The 20,605-nt window shown below is 51.2% G+C and overlaps 2 protein-coding genes, 1 long non-coding RNA gene and 2 other non-coding genes across 5 annotated transcripts in view; all 5 read left to right on the top strand.

Moving 5' to 3' along the window:
- The first annotated feature begins 2,405 nt into the window (after nt 1-2,405).
- Nucleotides 2,406-9,189, top strand: LOC105472424 (ARF like GTPase 5C). The gene is made up of 4 exons (XM_071081925.1): nt 2,406-2,517; nt 6,451-6,552; nt 7,190-7,342; nt 7,915-9,189. The coding sequence occupies exons 1-4, from the start codon at nt 2,406-2,408 to the stop codon at nt 8,316-8,318; spliced, it is 771 nt and encodes a 256-aa protein (XP_070938026.1). The 3' UTR covers nt 8,319-9,189.
- Nucleotides 9,190-10,539: 1,350 nt separating this feature from the next.
- On the top strand, nt 10,540-17,897 carry LOC139359630 (uncharacterized). The gene is made up of 3 exons (XR_011615808.1): nt 10,540-11,822; nt 12,348-12,628; nt 16,594-17,897. It is a non-coding gene; the product is annotated as an uncharacterized lncRNA (long non-coding RNA).
- Nucleotides 17,898-18,667: 770 nt separating this feature from the next.
- TRNAC-GCA (transfer RNA cysteine (anticodon GCA)) lies at nt 18,668-18,739 on the top strand. Its single transcript has one exon. It is a non-coding gene; the product is annotated as a tRNA-Cys (tRNA).
- A 698-nt stretch (nt 18,740-19,437) lies between these two features.
- Nucleotides 19,438-19,509, top strand: TRNAC-GCA (transfer RNA cysteine (anticodon GCA)). The gene has a single exon. It is a non-coding gene; the product is annotated as a tRNA-Cys (tRNA).
- Nucleotides 19,510-20,357: 848 nt separating this feature from the next.
- LOC105472263 (plexin domain containing 1) overlaps nt 20,358-20,605 on the top strand; it is an 89,560-nt gene continuing 89,312 nt past the window's right edge. The window contains exon 1 of the mRNA XM_011725348.3: nt 20,358-20,413. The gene's annotated coding sequence lies outside the window, so the exon portion shown is untranslated. The remainder of the gene's footprint in view (nt 20,414-20,605) is intronic.

Here is a 20,605-nt window from a genome sequence, read left to right as displayed (position 1 = left end):
ACGCCCACCCTGGTTCTTGTTTTTGCGCAGGTGGCCGTGGAGGATTAAAATTCCTGAGTCCACTACCGGAGTGCTAAGGCCCAACATGAATGACTGTGTGTGTGTGTGCACGTGTGTGTAGGGCAAAAGACATCCCCCAAGACCCTACAGATGAGGAGTTAGTGGATCAAAGGAAAGGGGAACTGGGCAGGCCCAGAGGTCAAGTGGCTGACCCCAGTTCCCTGGGGAGCCAATGGCAAAGTTGATGAGAGCCTAGTCCCTGCCTCCTAGCATAGTGCATTTCCCACTGCCTTCCTACAGAATCATTCATTCCTGTGTTTATTCCTTGAACAAACGTTTATTGAGCACCTCCAATGTACCAGGCACAAGTCTACGTAGGGGCCATAGATGATTTCAGCACAGCATAATGTACTCTCTGCTGTGGGAGCACTGGGTACTGTGGGAACCTGAAAGAGGGGTTAGTCCCATAACCTGGGGAGGTCAGCTGAGGCTTCCTGGTGGAGGTGAGGCTTGAGTAGAATCTAGAAGCATGGTTGGCAGACAAATGGGGGAAATGTTCAAAGCAGAGAAAGTAGGGGACATGCATGACATATTCTTGGCACCTCACCAGCAAAGTGTGCTCTCAAGGTGGTGGCCAGAGAGGGATTGGCAGGAGCAGGTCACAGTGGGCCTTGAGTCATGTTAAGGAGTTTAGACTTTGTCCTGAAGCTTGTGCGCAGAAATGGAAGGATTGTAAGCAACTAGCAAGATTGCTTTGTTTGCAGTTTGGCGCATAGATTGGAAGGCCTAGCTTGGAAACAGCTGTGATAATCCAGGTGAGAAAGGAGGGTTTGCCTTAGGCCACAGCAGTGGGACGGGAAGGGAGGCAAAGAGGCCAGGGACATCTAGCAGTTAGATGGCCGGGTTTGGTGGCTCACGCTTGTAACCCCAGCACTTTGGGAGGCCGAGGTGGCAGGATTGCTTGAGTCCAGCAGTTCTGAGACTAGTTTATGCAACATAGTGAGACCGACGTTTTCACAAAAATTTTAAAAAATTAGCTGGATGTGTAGTCCCAGCTACTCAGGAGGCTGTGATAGGGAAGCTGAGGTGGGGAGGATCTCTTGAGCCCAGGAAGTCAAGGCTGCAGTGAACTATGATCACACTACTGCACTCCAGCCTGGGCAACAGAGCAAGACCCTGTCTCAATAAATTAAATAAATAAATAAATGTTAGAATCTTGAGCTCTTGGAGAGCAAGTGGAGGCAGCTGATAAGAGAAAGGGAGGTGAGGCCGGGTGCAGTGGCTCACACCTGTAATCCCAGCACTTTGGGAGGCCGAGGTGGGTGGATCACGAGGTCAGGAGTTCAAGACCAGCCTAGCCAACATAGTGAAACCCCATCTCTACTTAAAATACAAAAATTAGCCAGGCGAGGTGGCAGTGCCTGTAGTCCCAGCTACTCGGGAGGCTGAAGCAGGAGAATTACTTGAACCCGGGAGGCGGAGGTTGTGATGAGCTGAGGTCGCACCACTTCACTCCAGCCTGGGTAACAGAGGGAGACTCCGTCTCAAAAAAAAAAAAAAAAAAGAGAGAGAGAGAGAAAGAGAGGTGGCCAGTCTGGCCAACATGGCAAAACCCTGTCTCTACTAAAATACAAAAATTAGCCAGGTGCAGTGGCACACGCCTCCAGCTACTCTGGAGACTGAGCAGGAGAGTCGCTTGAACCCAGGAGGCGGAGGCTGTGGTGAGCCGAGATCACACCACTGCACTCCATCCTGGGTGACAGAGCAAGACTCTGTCCCCCCCAAAAAAAAGAAAAAAGAAAGAAAGAAAAGGAGGTGACTGCTGATGGTGGTCTTTCCAGTAAAAGCAGGTAAAAAAACCAAATAAGCTAGGGGCAGAAGTGATCAGTCCATCTTTGGTCAAAGTGGGTTTGAGGTGCCTGTGGGACATTCAAGAAGAGAAGCAGAGGCTGGGAGCAGTGGCTCATGCTTGTAATCCCAGCACTTTGGGAGGACCAGGTGGGCAGATCAATTGAGGTCAAGAATTCGAGACCAGACTGGGCAACATGGTGAAACCTCATCTCTACTGAAAACACAAAAATTACCTGGGTGTGGTGGTGGGTGCCTGTAATCCCAGCTATTCTAGAGGCTGAGGCAGGAGAACTGCTTGAACTCAGGAGGCGGAAATTGCAGTGAACCAACCTGCCACTGCACTTCAGCCTGGGTGACAGAGCGAGACTCTATCACAAAAAAAAAAAAAAAAAAAAAAAGAGAGAGAAGAGGAAAAGACAGCTGGGTATATGGTCTGGAGCTCCACAGAGAGGTCTGAAGTGGAGTCTGATGTTTTGAATCAAGGTCAGGTATTATTAACTCCAGTTTACAAAGTTCATAGAGGTTAAAAACTATTTGACCACAGTTACTCAACCATGGGGCAAGGATTTGAACTCAGACATATGGATGTCAAGTTCAGTGGTGCCTTTGACCCCCCCAAGTTCAGTGCTAATTCCTTTGCCCCAGGATGCATCAGCTTCTGCAAGGGTGGGGGCTGGGGGTTTGGGAAGGAGGAAGCAGGTGTCTGAGTGTGTTTGTGCCCCATGTGCCTTCTGCCTGAAATTGCATTTGCAGGTTGGGCGCAGTGGCTCACACCTGTAATCCCAGCACTTTGGGAGGTCGAGGTGGGTGGATCACTTGAGGTCAGGAGTTCGAGACCAGCCTGGCCAACATGGTGAAACCCCATCTCTACTAAAAATACAAAAATTAGCCGGGTGCGGTGGTGGGCGCCTGTAATACCAGCTACTTGGGAGGCAGAGGCAGGAGAATCACTTGAACCCAGGAGGGAGAGGTTGCAGTGAGCTGAGATTGAGCCACTGCACTACAGCCTGGGCGATGGAGGGAGACTCTGTCTCAAAAAAAAAAAAAAAAAAATTGCATTTGCCTGGAACTTGCAGGAAGGGCATTTCTAGCTGGCTTGGAGATAGTGAGATTCTTGTTTCTTGGTAATCAGATGTTCTCAACTAACGCTGGCTACACCATCAGCAAGTCAGTGGTTGTCCATGTGTGAGGATTTCGACAACCATGAAGTCAGCTGAGACCCTGCAGGAACCGAGGGACTGAGGACTCCTGCTACCTGGGACCCTTCGTTTCCTTCCCTGACTAGCTACTCCTGTTTTTGCAGTGGATTCTCTCCCAGAATAAGATGATGTGGGAGAGGCCCAGGTCCTAGGTGTGGCTTAAGATTTCCACTTTTCTACACTAAAGAGAACTAAGCTGAGGCCACCATGGTCCAGGGACAAGGGGCTGTCCCTTGTATCTTGGAGAAAAATTTTGTCTTAGCTCCAGTAACCTTTTTGTGTACAGAGTTGGTTTCTGCTGGTGGGGTTCCTGGTCTCGCTGACTTCAAGAATGGAGCCTCGGACCTTCCCGGTGCGTGTTAACAGCTCTTAAAGATGGCACAGACCCAAAGATTGAGCAGCAGCAAGATTTATTGTGAAGAGCCAAGGAATGCAATAGAACTAAAGCTTCCATAGCGTGGAATCGCACCCTAGTGCGTTGCCACTGCTGGCGGGGAGGTGGCCAGAGTTTATTCCCTTATTGGCCCTGCCCATGTTCCGTTTCTGTCCTATCAGAGTGTCCTTTTTTCAGTCCTCCCTTCGATTGGCTACTTTTAGGATCCTGCTGATTGGTGCGTTTTATAGAGTGCTGATTGGTGCATTTTCCAGAGCGCTGATTGGTGCATTTTACAGAGCACTGAATGGTGCATTTTACAATCCTCTTGCTAGCCATAGAGCACTGATTGGTGCGTTTTTACAGAGTGCTGATTGGTGCATTTTGCAATCCTCTTGCTAGCTACAGAGGGCTGATCCGTGCATTTTACAATCCTCTTGTAAGACAGAAAAGTTCTCCAAGTCCCCACTCGACCCAGGAAGTCCAGCTGGCTTCACCTCTCATTTTATTCGAAGAAGGGTGCCTTGCTTTCCTTCTAAATCAGGCCTTCCTACTGTCTTTCAGAGGGGTGTGTGTGTGTGTGTGTGTATCTGTTTCTCCCTCTACATCACAAGCTCCATAAAGACACAGACTGGGAATGGGAGCAGTGGCTCATGCGTGTAATCCCAGCACTTTGGGAGGCTGAGGAGGGAGACTGAGTCCAGGAGTTGGAGACCAATGGTGAAGCCCGTCTCTACAAAAAAAAAAAAAAAAAAAAAATTAGCTGGGAGTGGTGGCTTTCACCTCTAGTCCCAGCTACTCCGGAAGCTGAGGTGGGAGGATCACTTGAGCCTGGGAGGTTGAGGCTGCAGTGAGCTGTGATCCTGCCACTGGACTCCAGCCTGGGTGACAGAGCAAGATTCTGTCTCAAAAAAACAAAACAAAACAAAAACATGAAGACCCGGACTGGGTCTGTTTTGTCTACTTCATGTGTTTCCTGGCTCATATTTGTCAAATGAATGAATAAATGAATGAATGCTTCTTTTTTTTTTTTTTTTTTTTGAGGTGGAGTCTCGCTCTGTCGCCCAGGCTGGAGTGCAGTGGCGCGATCTCCGCTCACTGCAAGCTCCGCCTCCCGGGTTCCCGCCATTCTCCTGCCTCAGCCTCCCGAGTAGCTGGGACTACAGGCGCCGCCACCACGCCCGGCTAATTTTTTTGTATTTTTAGTGGAGACGGGGTTTCATTGTGTTAGCCAGGATGGTCTCGATCTCCTGACCTCGTGATCCGCCCGTCTCGGCCTCCCAAAGTGCTGGGATTACAGGCTTGAGCCACCGCTCCCGGCCAAATGAATGCTTCTTAAGATCCGGGTCCTGGGCCTCAAAGTGGAGGCAGATCTTCTTGTCTGTTTTTTTCTTTTCTTTTCTTTTTCTTCTTTTCTCTTTTAACTATATATTTTTTTAATCAGGCAACTTCCCGAGCCAGAGTATACTCAGAGAGATCTCCTGTCTTTTGTCTGTTTACTGAAGTGTTTCCAGCTTGCAGAGTATTACTTTCAATTCTGCAAAGAGGAGGTGGGGAGGGCAGCATGCACTAAGAGGTTCCTCCCCCCATCCCCCTGCCCCCAGGAAACAGATGGTAAAATGCTTAAGACACTGCTGCTTCCCTCAGCACCCTCGGTGTCCCAGCCCCCAGCCCCAGACTTGGCTCCTTCTCTGCTAAGGCTGAAATGCAATCAGCCCAGATGGGCTCTGGCTGTCAACTCTATCCTTCTAACTCTGGGCACTAAGTTGGGTGGGATGAAAGTCTGTATTTAGTGAGCTATTTTCCTTCTTCCCACAAACTTCCCAGCCTTCCTCAATCCTCTTAAACTTGTGTTCCCATTCCTTTTTCAATATTCCAAGTGCCATTTCTCAGGCTGTAGCTTAACTCATTCTACATCAGTCTGATAGCAACACATTCCTCCTGTGTGCCGGGCTCCGGACCAGGCAGGGAGTGCGGGTGTCATACGCTGGTTAACAAGATATGAACCCCACCCTCTGACTCACAGTTGATGGGAGGAAACAGACTTGCCGGTCTATAATCCCAGTGTAGGGAAAAGCCCCATGTAGCTGGAGAACCAAGCGAGGGCTGGGGAAGCAGGTGGCTTTTATGGCAGGGGAACTAAAAGGTCTCAGGCATTCTCTTTTCTGAGAAGGTGAAAGGCACTCAAGGAGGAAATGCAGAAGCAAAGGTACAGTCAGAAAGAGCTGGGCATGTGTAGGCAGGAACCAGTAGATGCAGAGCCTGGGAGATAAACCTGCCAAGGCAGGTGCGGTCTGTTCGTGGAGGCTCTTGAATGTCAGATCAGTCAAGTGGAGACTGATCTGAATCCAGTGAGCAATAGGGAGCCATTGAAGGTTTATGAGCTGGGGGATTTACAGACCCTGAGCTGTGCTTTAGGAAGATTAATAGGGCCATAGAGAGGATGCCCTGGGAAAGGAGAGCTAGAGGCAGGGAGACCAGTTAGAGTTGTTACCTTAATGGAGGGTCGTTACCTTAGTGGAGGCTGTAGGAGGGCAGTGCAGTGGGGTGGAAGGAGCTGGCTCCCTGGTGTGTTGGCTGGATCTCCTGCTAACCACCTCTGCAGCCTGAGGGCGCGTTGCCTTTTAGACTTCTCCTTTTGTTATCAGTTCGTTTGTTTGTTTATTTATTTATTTATTTATTTATTTATTTATTTATTTATTTTTGAGACGGAGTCTCGCTGTGTCTCCCAGGCTGGAGTGCAGTGGCGTGATCTCGGCTCACTGCAAGCTCCGCCTCCCGGGTTCACGCCATTTTCCCGCCTCAGCCTCCCAAGTAGCTGAGACTACAGGCGCCCGCCACCACGCCCGGCTAGTTTTTTGTATTTTTAGTAGAGACGGGGTTTCACCATGTTAGCCAGGATAGTCTCGATCTCCTGACCTCGTGATCCACCCGCCTCGGCCTCCCAAAGTGCTGGGATTACAGGCTTGAGCCACCGCGCCCGGCCTTATTTATTTATTTATTTATTATTTTCCCCCCCAGCTTAAGCAAAGGAAGAAATTCACAAGCAACAACAGAAAGCTCCCCCTTCCATACCCTCCTCAGATCTGGCCTCCTGGTTCTCTATTGGCTCATGTACTCCTCTGCCAGGTATCTGGGGCCTCTCTGCAGGGTCTCCAGCTGGAGGATCTCTCTTCATGTTCCATCCTTGTCTTCAGGTGCCCACTTCCGGGGATCAGGAAGCTGTGCCTGGGCAGTGGGTTTGTCAGTGAATTGCAGGAGCACTGATTTATCCTAGAAGTTGCCAAGCACCAAGGGGAAACCCTGCCTTTCCCCAGGAGAACACACTTTGAGTGGGCCCCCAAGACCCACGCTAGTGAACCGACTGAAGATCTGTGGAGGGTTGGAATATTCTCCCAGCTCAGAGAGGATCGGTGAGCTCTGTCTGTACTACACAGCTGTAGGTACAGAAAGTGGGTCGCCTGGGGTTTTGCTTCAGTCTAGTGCCCTAGACATGGCACTCAGAGAAGGGAGAGCTGGGATCCGGTTCCGGGCACAGTGCGAGTCTCCGCTGATTTGCGGTGGTGCATCCCACCCGGATAACTGTGGAGTTTTCGCAGGGCGAGGGGGAGAACTGGAGCTTGAAACTCCCATATTCCTTGCACCTCTCGGGCCCTGGACAGGCAGCTCTTAGTCACTGGGGTGTCCATAGCGCCCGCGAAGGGCCAGCGTCCCAGAGGGTTCCCAGGTCAGGTTGGCGACGCGTGGGGCTTCCCTAACTTCATAGGCAAAGCCTGCCAGACCCTCCCCCGGGGAGCGGAGCTCCGAGCACCAGGGCCGACTCCGCTCCTGAGGCCGCTGAGCCCTCCTGCACCTGTCCGGCCCGGGAAGTGCCATGGGACGCTGATCGCCAAGTTAATGAGCATCTTCGGGAACCAGGGTAAGGGGCGCACAGGGCATCCAAGCGAGCGCTTTGATCTCGCTCTCTTCTGGGACTCCTCTGATCTGGGGTCAGACGCACGGGGGACCTCGGGCTCCGAGGGTCGTATATGGGCGCTCCTCGACTGCCGCGCGGCCTTCCCTGCCCCCATCCCTGCCTGCTCCTCTTGGATCCTCGCGCTTTGGTGCTCCCCGGGACGCAGGGCTGGGCAAGCCTCCTTTCTCCCCGCTAAACGGCGCCAGCGGCGGGGATGGGGGGCTGCTGCGGGTTTCCTGCGACTGTGACTTCGCGTTCGGCTCTTTCTCCAGACACCGTCTCGCGGCAAGCCCAGAGGCGCCCCGGGCCTTTCAGACTCTTCTAGAATGTGAAGGGAGGTGGGGGCTCAGCTGTCTTTTCCACCGTCCCGGAGTGGGGCAGGTGTCAGGGCTGGGTAGGAAGCAGACACGCTAAGGTGGGCAGAGGTCCCCAGCATGCGGGGAGCGCTATCTCCTTCCTGGGAGGTCTGGTGGGGGCACACAGTCCCTTGGCCATCGGATTTGGCCCTGACGCTGCCCTTCCTCGGATGCTTCCAGAGCAGAAGGTTATCATCATGGGACTGGACAATGCGGGAGAGCACCATTCTCTACCAGTTGTAAGTGACTTTCGGGCGGTGAGGGTAGAGGGCTGGGCCTCCCACCAGACTGACAGGCATGGGGACCAATCACTAGAGCTCTTCCCTGGGTTACAGGGCTCCTCTGTACCCGGAGGAGTGATTGAGAACGCTGCTTGGACCTTCCTAGTACTGCGGCTCCTCGGCCTGGCATTCAAATCCTGCACCGTACGGGCAACCCTAGCTCCCACTGCTTTCCTCCATCTTCCCGGGGCCCCTGCCAAACCCAGCTCCAGGCCTGCCAAGTGTCCCAACCTGCCTTCCTGGTCCTCGCTCCCTCTAGCGGTAGGTCGCCCCTTTCTCACCCCTGTCCCCTCTGTCAGTTAACTTTCTTTCCCTTCTTCAAACCCAAAGGCTCACTGAGTCTCTGTAGCTCCTGGTCTAGAAGCCTGGCACGTATGGGTGGGACTGAGTAAATACAGATCGCAGCTTTCCCCGATATTCGCTCTCTGGATGGCACCTCTCCCATTTTAAGCCTCCAAAGTACTTTACCTAGGATAAACTTTTCCATGAAAAAGTAATACATGTAAATGATTTTTAAAAAGCATGAAGGAAAATTTCAAACAATGGAGGAATACAGTGAAAAGTAAGTTTCCTTCTCGCCTCTAGCTCCTAGTTTTCCTCCTATTGTAACTTTGCGGTAACTTTTCAGAAACATTATTTACATATAAAAGCATGTGTATGTTTTCTATGTCACTTTAAACAAAGCACCTCTCTGATGTCCCTCACTGTGTCTATTTTTCTAAACTTTTGCTTCTCAAAGTGTGGTCTACAGACCAGTCACATAGGCATCACCTGAAAGCTTATCAGAAATGCAAAACCGTGGCTGGGCGGGTCGCTCACACCTGTAATCACAGCACTTTGGGAGGCCGAGGTGGGCGGATCACCTGAGATCAGGAGTTCAAGAGCAGCCTGGCCAACATGGTGAAACCTCGTCTCTACTAAAAATGAAAATAAAAAAATAAATAAAATTTTAAAAAAGGGCTGGGCACGGTGACTCACGCCTGTAATCCTAACATTTTGAGAGACCGAGGCGGGTGGATCACCCGAGGACAGGGGTTCGAGACCAGCCTGGCAACATGGTGAAACCCTGTCTCTACTAAAAAAAAAAATTAGCCGGACGTGGTGGCACATGCCTGTAATCACAGCTACTCTGGAGGCTGAGGAAGGAGAATCACTTGAACCCGGGAGGTGGAGGTTGCAGTGAGCCGAGATCACACCACTGCACTCCAGCCTGTGCAATGGGAGCGATACTCCATCTCAAAAAAAAAAAAAAAAAAAAAAAAAAAAATTAGCTGGGCATAGTGGCACGCGCCTGTAATCCCAGCTACTCTGGGAGGCTGAGGTAGGAGAATCGCTTGAACCCAGGAGGCGGAGGTTGCAGTGAGCTAAGATTGCGCCACTGCACTCCAGCCTGGGCGACAGAGACTATATCTCAAGAAAAAAAGGGGGCCGGGCGCGGTGGCTCATGCCTGTAATCCCAGCACTTTGGGAGGCAAAAGCAGGCGGATCACGAGGTCAGGAGATCGAGACCATCCTGGCTAACCTGGTGAAATCCCGTCTCTACTAAAAAAAAAAAAAAAGTACAAAAAATTAGCCAGGCGTGGTGTCAGGCGCCTGCAGTCCCAGCTGCTCGGGAGGCTGAGGTAGGAGAATGGCATGAACCCAGGAGGTGGAGCTTGCTGTGAGCCGAGATCACGCCACTGCAATCCAGCCTGGGTGACAGAGCAAGATTCCATTTAAAAAAAAAAAAAAGAAGAAGGAAAGAAATAATGCAAAACCGTGGCCGGATACGGTGGCTTACACCTGTAATCCCAGCACTTTGGAAGGCCGAGACTGAGGCGGAAGAATTGCTTGAACCTGGGAGGCGTGATTGTGCCTACACTCCAGAATGGGCGACAGAGTGAGACTCTGTCTCAAAAAGAAAAAAAATAATAATAAAGAAAGAAAGAAAGAAAGAAATGCAAAACCCTGGGCCCCAGCCCAGACTCATTGGGTCAGAACCTGCATTTTGACAAAACTCTCAGGTGATTCAACTGCATGTTAAAGTTTGAGGAGGCTGGGCTCTGTGGCTCATGCCTGTAATCCCAGCACTTTGGGAGGCCAAGGCAGGAGTTCAAGATTAGCCTGGGCAACACAGTGGGACCCCATTTCTATAAAAAGGAAAAAAGATATAAAGTTTGAGGAGCCTGCTTGAAGATGTTTCCCATCTCTGGGGTCCAAGCCAGGACAAGGCTTGGTCTCACTCCTGTCTTCATTCCCCAGGGCCCAGCACAGGGTCTGGCTCCCAGCAGGTGCTTGGTGAACCTGGGTGGACTTGTTCTGAGTTAGATTCAGCCTGCTTTGGGAGTAGAGCATTTGGGGGCCAGAGTTGGCAGTAGGCTGGACTGAGCTCTTGGTGCCCTCTCCTACCTCCCCAGCTTGACCAATGAGGTGGTCCATACGTGTTCCACCACTGGCAGCAACATGGAGGAGATCATTTTGCAGAAGACCCACTTCCTCATGTGGGACATAGTGGGGCAGGAGGCTCTGAGTTTTATCACCAACACCTAGGTGAGGAGGGCACCAGGGCTCCAAGGCAGCTGTATGATGTCAGACAGTCATGTAACCTCTCTGAGCCTTGGTTCCTCAACTTGTGAAATAGAGATTATAATAATCGGCAGGTTGCTGTGGCTCACGCCTCTAATCCCAGCACTTTGGGAGTCAGAGGCGAGTGGATCACCTGAGGTCATAAGTTCGAAACCAGCCTGGCCAACATGGTGAAACTCCACCTCTACTGAAAATACAAAAATTAGCTGGGCCTGGCGGCAGGCGCCTGTAATCCCAGCTACTTGGGAGGCTGAGACAGGAGAATTGCTTGAACCTGGGAGGCAGAGGTTGCAGTCAGCCGAGATCGCGCCATTGAAACTCCAGCCTGGGTGACAGAGCAAGATTCTGCCTCAAAAAAACAAGTTATATATATACATATATATAATGATCTCCCTGAGTTGTTGTGAAAATTAAATAACACACCAATATGTAATGTATATATGTCAGATACTCAACACAGTGCAGTGCCTGCCTATTAACATGTTTGAATACTCCCTGGCAGCTGCTGGCAGCTTTGTTTGATGCACTGGATGGGGTAGGCCCCCTGTCTATAGGGCCTTACCTTCTTACTCCAGCAGGAGTAGAATTCAGTGGTTTAATTCCTGAACTGAGACAGAGTTGGGTTCCATTTCCAGCACTGCTACTCACCAGCTGTGTGGTCAAGAGCAAGATAGGCAGCCTCACGGAGCCTCAGTCTCTTCATTTGTAAAATGGGGATACTAACAGTACCAAGTCCACAGGGTTGTGATGAGGCCTAAATGGAGTCACGAACACCAAGTGCTTATGTAGCACAGCCTCAGCCTCTGCCACACAGCCAGAGGGGTGCTGTTCCCATGTCTGGATAGAAAAGACAATTACAGGCCAGGTGTGGTGACTCGCGCCTGTAATCCTAGCACTCTGGGAGGCCGAGGCAGGAAGGTGACCTGAGGTCAGGAGTTTGAGACTATCCTGGCCAACATGGCGAAACCGCATCGCTACTAAAAATACAAAAATTAGCCAGGTGTGGTGGCACATGCCTGTAATCCCAGCTGCCAAAGACAATTATAATGGAAGCAGGGTGGTGAAATCTTGAGGCTGCATGGTTTCATTTATCTGATGCTGGCGTCTGGGCAGTGCAGAGATGGGGGAAACATGTTTACCATAGAGAAAGCCTGCCAGTTCGTCATCCTTGTGATTGACAGCACGGACCGGGATCGGCTGCTGACTGCTTGAGAGGAGCTACATAAAATGCTGGCCCATGAGGTAAGCCCCCTACAGTTGGGAGAGGGCCCAGTGGTACTAACTGTGTGTCCTCAGGCTGGTCACTTAGCCTCTCTAAGATTAATTCCTGGTGTCCCAGTTTCTGAGAGTCTCTATACCAGCAGCATGAGGAGGGCTGGTTTGTGCCTGATGAAGGGCATCAGTACCCTCAGTGCAATTGACTATAGAAGCCAGAGTTGCTGGTTCAAGTTTGAACTCCATTTTTCATTCACTGTGGGCCTTTGTACAAGTGACTTCACCTCTCTAATCCTCAGTTTCCCCAAGTATAAAATGAGGAGGATCATGAATTCCCACCTATGGGATTGTCATAAAGAGGCTTTCCATGAGCTGCTGGTGTCATTTGATGTGGTTGCTACCATTGTGGCAGAGCCCCCATCTCTGCCTCATCCAGGCATGGGCCTCTGTTGCTGGGACAGCGGGAGAGGGAGCCAGAGAGCACCTGTGAGGCAGTAGGAAGGAAGGCTGGGCCCTAGCAGGCTGACTGGGGCTGGGCTCCTCTATCCACAGGCTCTGCGGGATGCTTCAGTCCTGATTTTGCCAATAAGCAGGACATGAAGGACTCTGTGAGGACGGTGGAGATCTCCTATTTCCTTCCTCTCAGGACCAGCAAAGGCCACTGTGATCCTGTACCCTCACCGGAGAAGGGTTAGTGGCTGCCCCACCTGGATCTCCAGGCCTGGCTGAACCAATGGATGACTGACCATCAGAACCCTTCTTCTGCCTCTCTCCTGTGAGAATCTGGCTTACAGTTGGCTCCTGGGCCAAGCCAATTGGGCATCTCCCCGCAGGTGAGATGTGGTGGGTAAGCCACGAGCAGACAGCATCCCTGCTCTCAGGGGCTTGTTCTAGTGGAGAGAGAGGTAGCACTCCACCACCTAAACGCAATAATCTTTTTTTTTTTTTTTTTTTGAGGCAGAGTTTTGCTCTTGTCGCCCAGGCTGGAGTGCGGCCTCAGCTCACCGCAACTTCCGCCTCCCACGTTCAAGCGATTCTCCTGCCTCAGCCTCCTGAGTAGCTGGGATTACAGGCGCCCACCACCACGCCTGGCTAATTTTTATATTTTTAGTAAAGATGGGGTTTCACCATGTTGGCCAGGCTGGTCTTGAACTCTTGACCGCGGGTGATCCACCGGCCTCGACCTCCCAAAGTGTTGGGATTACAGGCATGAGCCACCATGCTTAGCCGCCATAATCTGAGGTGCTGAGAAGTGATGTGCAGAATCCCACTGGATACCAGAGATGGAGGGGAGAGGGATAGGTCTGATTCAGTTCTGGCCTCTCCTAAGAGGTAACTTTTGAGTTGAGACCTGAATGAAGAGAAGGAGACAGCCACAGGGAGACCTGGGGAACAAGCCTTCCAGGCAGAAATCATTGACTCGCTCTGACCTTCAGGTTTTTTTTTTTTTTTTTTTTTTTGAGACGGAGTCTTGCTCTGTTGCCCAGGCTGGAGTGCAGTGGCGTGATCTCGGCTCACTGCAAGCTCTGCCTCCTGGGTTCACGCCAATCTTCTGGCTCGGCCTCCCAAGTAGCTGGGACTACAGGCGCCTGCCACTACACCTGGCTAATTTTTTTGTATTTTTAGTAGAGACAGGGTTTCACCATCTTAGCCAGGATGGTCTTGAACTCCTGACCTCATTATCCGCCCACCTCAGCCTCCCAAAGTGCTGAGATTACAGGCGTGAGCCACCATGCCCTGCTTAGTTTCTTATCTGTAAGTAGGAGGTTCATTATACCTCCCAGAGTTCTGTAGAGTAAATGACACCATTCAGTCCACAAATCTTTCTTGAGCACCTCCTTTGTGCAGGGTACTGTTCTAGGCACTGGAGAAACAGCAGTGAGCAAAACAGACAAAAATCCCTGCCCTCATGGAGCTTACTTTCCAGTAGGGGAGGCAGATGGTGAACAGGAAAGATATATAGTCAGTTAGAAAATGATGGCTGGGCACGGTGGCTCATGCCTGTAATCCCAGCATTTTGGGAGGCCGAGGTGGGCAGATCACCCGAGGTCGGGAGTTTGAGACCAGCCTGACCAACATGGAGAAACTCCGTCTCTACTACAAGTACAAAAATTAGCTGGGTGTCGTGGAGCATGCCTGTAATCCCAGGTACTCAGGAGGCTGAGGCAGGAGAATCGCTTGAACCCCAGAGGCAGAGGTTGCAGTGAGCCGAGATTGTACCGTTGCACTCCAGCCTGGGCAACAAGAGTGAAACTCCATCTAAAAAAAAAAAAGAAAGTGATAAATGACTTGAGCAAGGAGTTTGAGAAAAGCCTTGGCAACAGAGCAAGACTCTGTCTTTACAAAAAAAAAAAAAAAAGCTGGGTGTGGTGGCACACACCTGTATTCCTAGCTACTCATGAGGTTGAGGCAGGAAAATCACTCGAGCCCAGGAATTTCAGGCTGCAGTGAGCTCTGACCATGTTGCTGCACTCCAGTCTGGGTGACAGAGCAAGATCCTGTCTAAAAAAAAAAAAAAGTGGTAAATGATAAGGTGAATAAAGAGTAAGAAACACAGATTAGGCCAGCATGGTGGTTCGTGCCTGTAGTTCTAGTTACTGGAGAGTCTGAGGCAGGAGGATGGCTTGGGGCCAGGAGCTGGAGTCCAGCCTGGGCAACATATCCAGACCTCCATTTCCAAAAACAAAAACAAAGAAAAGAAAAGGGAGATTGGAAGTGTGTGGAGGGAATGCTGCAAAGTTACCTGACAAGGGACACTGAGCAGATAGCTACTGAGTAATCACCTGGAGGATTTGAAGGAGCTGGGCCACGTAGAAAGGGCCTTACATCAGGCCTGGAAAGTTTCCCTTTCCCCTTACTTGTCAAGCGGAATCACAGCAGGCTGGATACACAGGTATCTCTTTTTTTTTCGAGGCAGGGTCTCACTCTGTCACCCCCCCAGGCTGGAGTACAGTTGTGCAAACATGGCTCACTGCAGCTTCAACTTCTTGGGCTCAAGCGATCCTCCTACCTCAGCCTCCCTAGTTAGGACTACAGGCGCACACCACCATGCCCTGCTAATTTTTGTATTTTTGTAGAGAGAGGGTTTTGCCACGTTGCCCGTGGCTGGTCTCAAACACCTGGGTTCAAACGATCCCCCTGCCTCGGCCTCCCAAAGTGTTGGAATTACAGGAGTGAGCTACCATGCCTGGCCCAGGTGTGTTTTACTGAAGAAGGGGAGACTTTAGGCAAGGGACCACACGTTTCTGGCAGTGTCCTTGCCACCCCCTGGGTCAGGAGAACCCTCTTCCACAGCCCACAGTCAGTTCAATCAGCATTCTTTTTTTTTGAGACGGGGTCTCGCTTTGTCGCCCAGGCTGGAGTGCAGTGGTGCGTTCTCGGCTCACTGCAAGCTCCACCTCCTGGGCTCAGGCCATTCTCCTGCCTCAGCCTCCGAGTAGCTGGGACTACAGGCGCCTGCCACCACGCCCGGCTAATTTCTTGTATTTTTAGTAGAAACGGGGTTTCACCATGTTAGCCAGGAGGATGGTCTCGATCTCCTGACCTCGTGATCCGCCCGCCTTGGCCTCCCAAAGTGCTGGGATTACAGACGTGAGCCACCGCGCCCGGCCAGCATTTTTTTTTTTTTTTTTTTTTTTTTTTTGAGACAGCATCTCGCTCTGTCACCCAGGCTGCCAGGCTACAGTGCAGTGGCTCGATCTCGGCTCACTGCAAGCTCCGCCTCCTGGGTTCACGCCATTCTTCTGCCTCAGCCTCCCGAGTAGCTGTGATTACAGGCGCCTGCCACCATGCCCGGCTAATTTTTTTTTTTGTTGTATTTTTAGTAGAGACGGAGTTTCACCGTGTTATCCAGGATGCTCTTGATCTCCTGACCTCGTGATCTGCCTGCCTCGGCCTCCCAAAGTGCTGGGATTACAGGTGTGAGCCACTGCGCCAGGCCACTTTATTGATTGATTGATTGATTGTGTGGAGTTTCACTCCTGTTTCCCAGGCTGGAGTGCAATAGCATGATCTCGGCTCACTGCAACCTCCGTCTCCTGGGTTCAAGCGATTCTCTTGCCTCAGTCTCCCAAGTAGCATGCGCCACCATGCCCAGCTGATTTTTGTGTTTCTAGTAGAGACGGGGTTTCTCCCTGTTGGTCAGGCTGGCCTCGAATTCCCGGCCTCAGGTGATCCACCCGCCTCCGCCTCCCAAAGTGCTGGGATTACAGGCGTGAGCCATTGCGCCTGGCCCAATCAGCATTTTCTAAATACCCTCTGTGTTCCCTGTGCGGTGCCAGACCGAGGCTGAGGATGATACAGAGATGACCAAGGCTCCACCCATGCGCCTGAGTTGTTTACAGTCTAATGGGGGAACTCGCGTAGGGAACCTCTTTCTGGCACACATCACCGTGAAGAATCCTTGGCCAAAGACACAGCTAAGGGGCCGAGCAAGGTGAGTCTCCAGGCTCCTTCCTCAGAGAAGCCCTCCCCGACTCTCAGGCATCCAGAGGCCTCTGTATATTTCCTTTATCACTGCATGTAATTATAGAATTATGTGTCTGACCATTTATTTAGTATCTATCTCTTCCATCAGACAGTTAGCTTCAGGGGCATGTCTGCCTTTTCACCAGTGACTCCAGAGCCTTGCACAGTACCTGATGCACAGCAGGTACTCAAGTCAGTTTGTCTCTGTTAATTGAATGATTGGATGTAACTTTGCTTCCTGCACCCAGTCTGCTTTGGGAAAGGGCTGGGGACTTGAAGGCCATCATTCTCTTGGGATAGGCTGACCCCTCCTGTTCCTCCCTCCCTGCAGGCTGCCTGCTGCACTCCAGTGGATGCAATCTCAGGCCGTTGCTAACTGATGTTCCAGTCTGAGGCCAATCAGAAACTTTGGGGTTTTGCATGGCCAACATGGGTGGAAAATCAAGTGGCTATTTATTACTTTTTTATGGTTCTCTGGTGGGAGCAGTGGCTGCTATGGACAGTGAGATTGACACCATTCTCCCAACCCATTGCTGAGAATTGGACTGCATACCTTGGATTCCTGCAGACAGCACAGCGGAATAAGCTGCCCCTCACCATGGCCACAGGCATCCTTCTTGGAGATGTCAGGGAAATGTTGGATATGTTGCAGAATTAGGGAGTGGAACCCTCTCCCTCTCCTCAGCCCTCAACCTCTCCGTAGGAATAATGTGTGTGTTAGGGGGCAGATTAAGAGACCCCTGAGGCCGGGCACGGTGGCTCATGCCTGTAATCCCAGCACTTTGGGTGGCTGAGGCGGAAGGATTACTTGAGGTCAGGAGTTGGAGACCAGCCTGGCTAACACGGTGAAACCCCGTCTCTACTAAAAACATAAAAATTAGCTTGGTGGTGGTGCACGCCTGTAGTCCTAGCTACTCGGGTGGCTGAGGCAGAAGAATGGCTTGAACCTGGAAGGTGGAGGTTGCAGTGAGCCGAGATTGTGGCCCTGCACTCCAGCCTGGGTGACAGAGCGAGACACCATCTCAAACAAAACAAAACACAAAAAGTAACCAGACGTAGTGGCAGGAGTCTGTAATCCTAGCTACTAGGAAGGCTGAGACAGGAGAATCCTTTGAACCCGGGAGGCGAAGGTTGCAGTGAGCTGAGATTGTGCCACTGCACTCCAGCCTGGGCGACAGAGCAAGACTCCGTCTCAAAAAAAAAAAAAAAAAAAAAAAAAAAAAAAAAAAAAAAGACACCCCTGGAATTGGTTTTCATTTCCTCAAACCCACCCCCACCCTCAGGCTTTTTGGCCCCTCAGCCATTTTTGTCACATTCCCTTTGGGCACAGGAGATTCTAGAAAGGTGGAGAAGGTGGGCTCAAGGGGAAGAGGGTAGAGGCAAAAACCGTAAGGGGAAATGCAGGAGGACAGGACGTCCCAGATAGGGACAGCCCTTTGCACTGCAGAGATTCCACTCCTCGTCTTTCCATTCCCTCTGAGATGCTGACTCTGACCACAGTTCTTGGACTTTAAGCCACTCCACAGCATTCCCTTCACTTCTAGTGTCCTTCCAATGTGAATCTTACTCCTCCCAAATATACCGGATTCCTACAGGGGCTGCTTATTTTGTCTTTGTGCAACGATTTTTTTTTTTTTTTTTGGAGTCTCACTCTGCCGCCAAGGCTGGAGTGCAGTAGTGGCGCGATCTCGGCTCACTGCAACCTCCGCCTCCCGGGTTCAAGCGATTCTCCTTCCTCGGCCTCCCGAGTAGCTGGGACTACAAGCGCGCACCACCACGACCTGCTAATTTTTTGTATTTTTAGTAGAGATGGGGTTTCACCATGTTGGCCAGGATGGTCTCGATCTCCTCACCTCGTGAGCCGCCCGCCACGGCCTCCCAAAGTGCTGGGATTACACGCGTGAACCACCGCGCCCAGCCAGGATTTAAAAAAATATATACTGTATTAGGATTTTTATAAGTCTGTAATAAATGCTATTGAAAACTGTTCACCTCTTATTTCTGCCTTCTCCTCTGTCTGTTCCTCAAACTGGCTTTTGGTTTGAGAGAAGGGGAGGAGCGACTCGGGCTGGAAAAGTCCAGGAGACAAGGTGGAGAGTCTGTTAATCTGTACATCCCTAGACCTGGGGCGATGCTGGGGACAGTCCTTTTCTCAAGCCAGTTAGTGGACATCTGGGGGAGAGTCTAGGCACGGATATAGAGGACCCAAGATTCCTTAATCTAGTTGTTTTTCCGAAAGCGTGACTGTGGAGGAAGAACTTAGGAGTTCTAGCCATTCCCACTGTATTTTGTGTTGTTTTCAATAGGTATCCGGACGCAACCCACAGATTAAAACTTTAAAGGAAAGTGAAGGCCACACCCCTATTCCGTAGAAATTTATTCTAATGAGAACTGTATGGCGTGGTGGGGGTATAGCTCAGTGGTAGAGCATTTGACTGCAGATCAAGAGGTCCCCGGTTCAAATCCGGGTGCCCCCTTTGCGTACGTAAGTTTTAGTGTTTTGGTCTCCGGAGGTCTCCTAAAGAGTTTCTGCACAGATGGAACGGGAGGGAGTCTCGGGCCCTGCCACCATCTTTTCTTTTGCAGGCGAGTGAGGATGGGTCGGTCCTAGCCCCTGCCAGTGGCTCGGCCTGCGTGTGCATCCCAGGGTGGAATGCAGTACGAGTGAGGGCTAGGAGCTCAGGGGTGACCCTTGGAACACGGTGCGGGTGGCTCAACCTCGCAATGGCAGGGCGGAGGCGGGCGCACCCCCAGGTCAGCCTGGCCAGTGACCCCGACGGCTCTTTCATGGCGGGAGGGAGGCTGAGTTTCTAAGGGCTGGGCTGGAGAAGACAGACCGGGAGAAGCCGCGTGAGCATGTGCGAGGGAGAAAGAAGCTCCCAGACGTGGCAAGGGGGCTTCTGCAAGGCAGGAGCGTAGGACACCCCCGAAGTGAAATATTCCTAGAGACTCCTTCCACACCCCACGAATATATTTTCTTACACCGCCAGTGCGAATCTTCAGCTCAGAGCTTCAGGAAACAACCCCTGCTTCCAAGTGAGTCATTTTTCTGGGAGTTGTATTTTTTCCATTTCTTGTAAACGTCTTATCCCATTTCCACTTCCCTTCGGGAACTCCACACAGCGCCTGCGCAGCAATAGCACTAAAAGACAACCTGCGCTTGCTCATTGGCAGAGGGGGTATAGCTCAGTGGTAGAGCATTTGACTGCAGATCAAGAGGTCCCCGGTTCAAATCCGGGTGCCCCCTCTTTGACCTTTTTCGAGATACTAAAGTTTTTGTCCCCGGTGTTGATTTTTCCTGAGCTGTTTGCTTTTTCTCCTACTGGCAGACGAGGAGCAGTGAGGGACTGCAAGGAACTGGGGATTCAACAGCACTGGCTCTCAAAATGTGGTCCTGGGATTACCTGGGTACGCTCTGCCCTCATCCCAGACCTAGTGAATTAGTAACTTGAGGGTGGAGTCCAGAAATCTGTGTTTTCATATACGCTCGCCATTGCTTGAGTCTAGCAGTTGGAAGCTGCAGTGAGCTATGATCGCAGCACTGCACTCCAGCCTAGGCAACGTTCGAGAACCTGTCTCAAAAAACAAACAAAATAAACACACACACACACACACACACACACACACACACACACACACACACACACCCTACAGAACCTGTCTCAAAAAACAAACAAAATAAACACACACACACACACCCTACACACACACACACACACACACACACACACACACACACCCCTCCAGGTGATTACGATCTCAAAGTCTAGAGCCTTACATTAAAATTTAAACATTTGCTTTTACTATATCCAAGTTTATGTTTCAGCCTGAGCTCTTCTTGTAAGACAGACCACGAGGTACCCCAGATAGAGGAATGTGCAAAGACGCCGGGGCTGGAACTGGAATCCGTCCCGGGACCTCTCACCTTGACCTCAGGGAAGGCAGGAGGTCGGAGACAGGGGGTGGGCAGGCGCGGGAAAGAGGAAACCCACAGGACGAGAGGGTTGTGGCTCGTCACGTGGCCACTTGAGGGCAGCAAGAAGCCGCAGCTGGAGGCAGTTGCCTATCTGATCCTGTTTGAGAGTCCGCCAAGTTGGGATTTAAATTAGACTTCAAGAAGAATTTACAGACCGGCCTTGCCTTGTTCTATGGTAAGCGGACATTGGGTTTAGGGCTGGAGGAGGTAGTCTCTGCGAGTCTGGGCCCGGCGGAAGGAGTAAGAGATTAGAGAGCCTTTAGTTGTTCCCTTTCTTAGGTCTTTTTTTTTTTTTTCTTAACCTCAGTGCCACGGAATCTACCTCTTCATCCCACAGTGTACCTTCTCCTGTCCCCACCTGTATCCC

Source organism: Macaca nemestrina, chromosome 17 (assembly GCF_043159975.1).
Source record: "Macaca nemestrina isolate mMacNem1 chromosome 17, mMacNem.hap1, whole genome shotgun sequence".
NCBI classification, from domain to species: domain Eukaryota; kingdom Metazoa; phylum Chordata; class Mammalia; order Primates; family Cercopithecidae; genus Macaca; species Macaca nemestrina.
This window is presented reverse-complemented; position numbering and strand designations above follow the sequence as displayed.

What these genes read in the sequence shown, in the direction of transcription:
- LOC105472424 (XM_071081925.1), top strand. Translation starts at nt 2,406, where the DNA reads ATGGGGCAAGGATTTGAACTCAGACATATGGATGTCAAGTTCAGTGGT. An exon ending in CTCATGTACTCCTCTGCCAG is followed by an intron (nt 6,553 to 7,189) that starts GTATCTGGGGCC and finishes CTAACTTCATAG; the next exon opens with GCAAAGCCTGCCAGACCCTC. An exon ending in GAGCATCTTCGGGAACCAGG is followed by an intron (nt 7,343 to 7,914) that starts GTAAGGGGCGCA and finishes GGATGCTTCCAG; the next exon opens with AGCAGAAGGTTATCATCATG.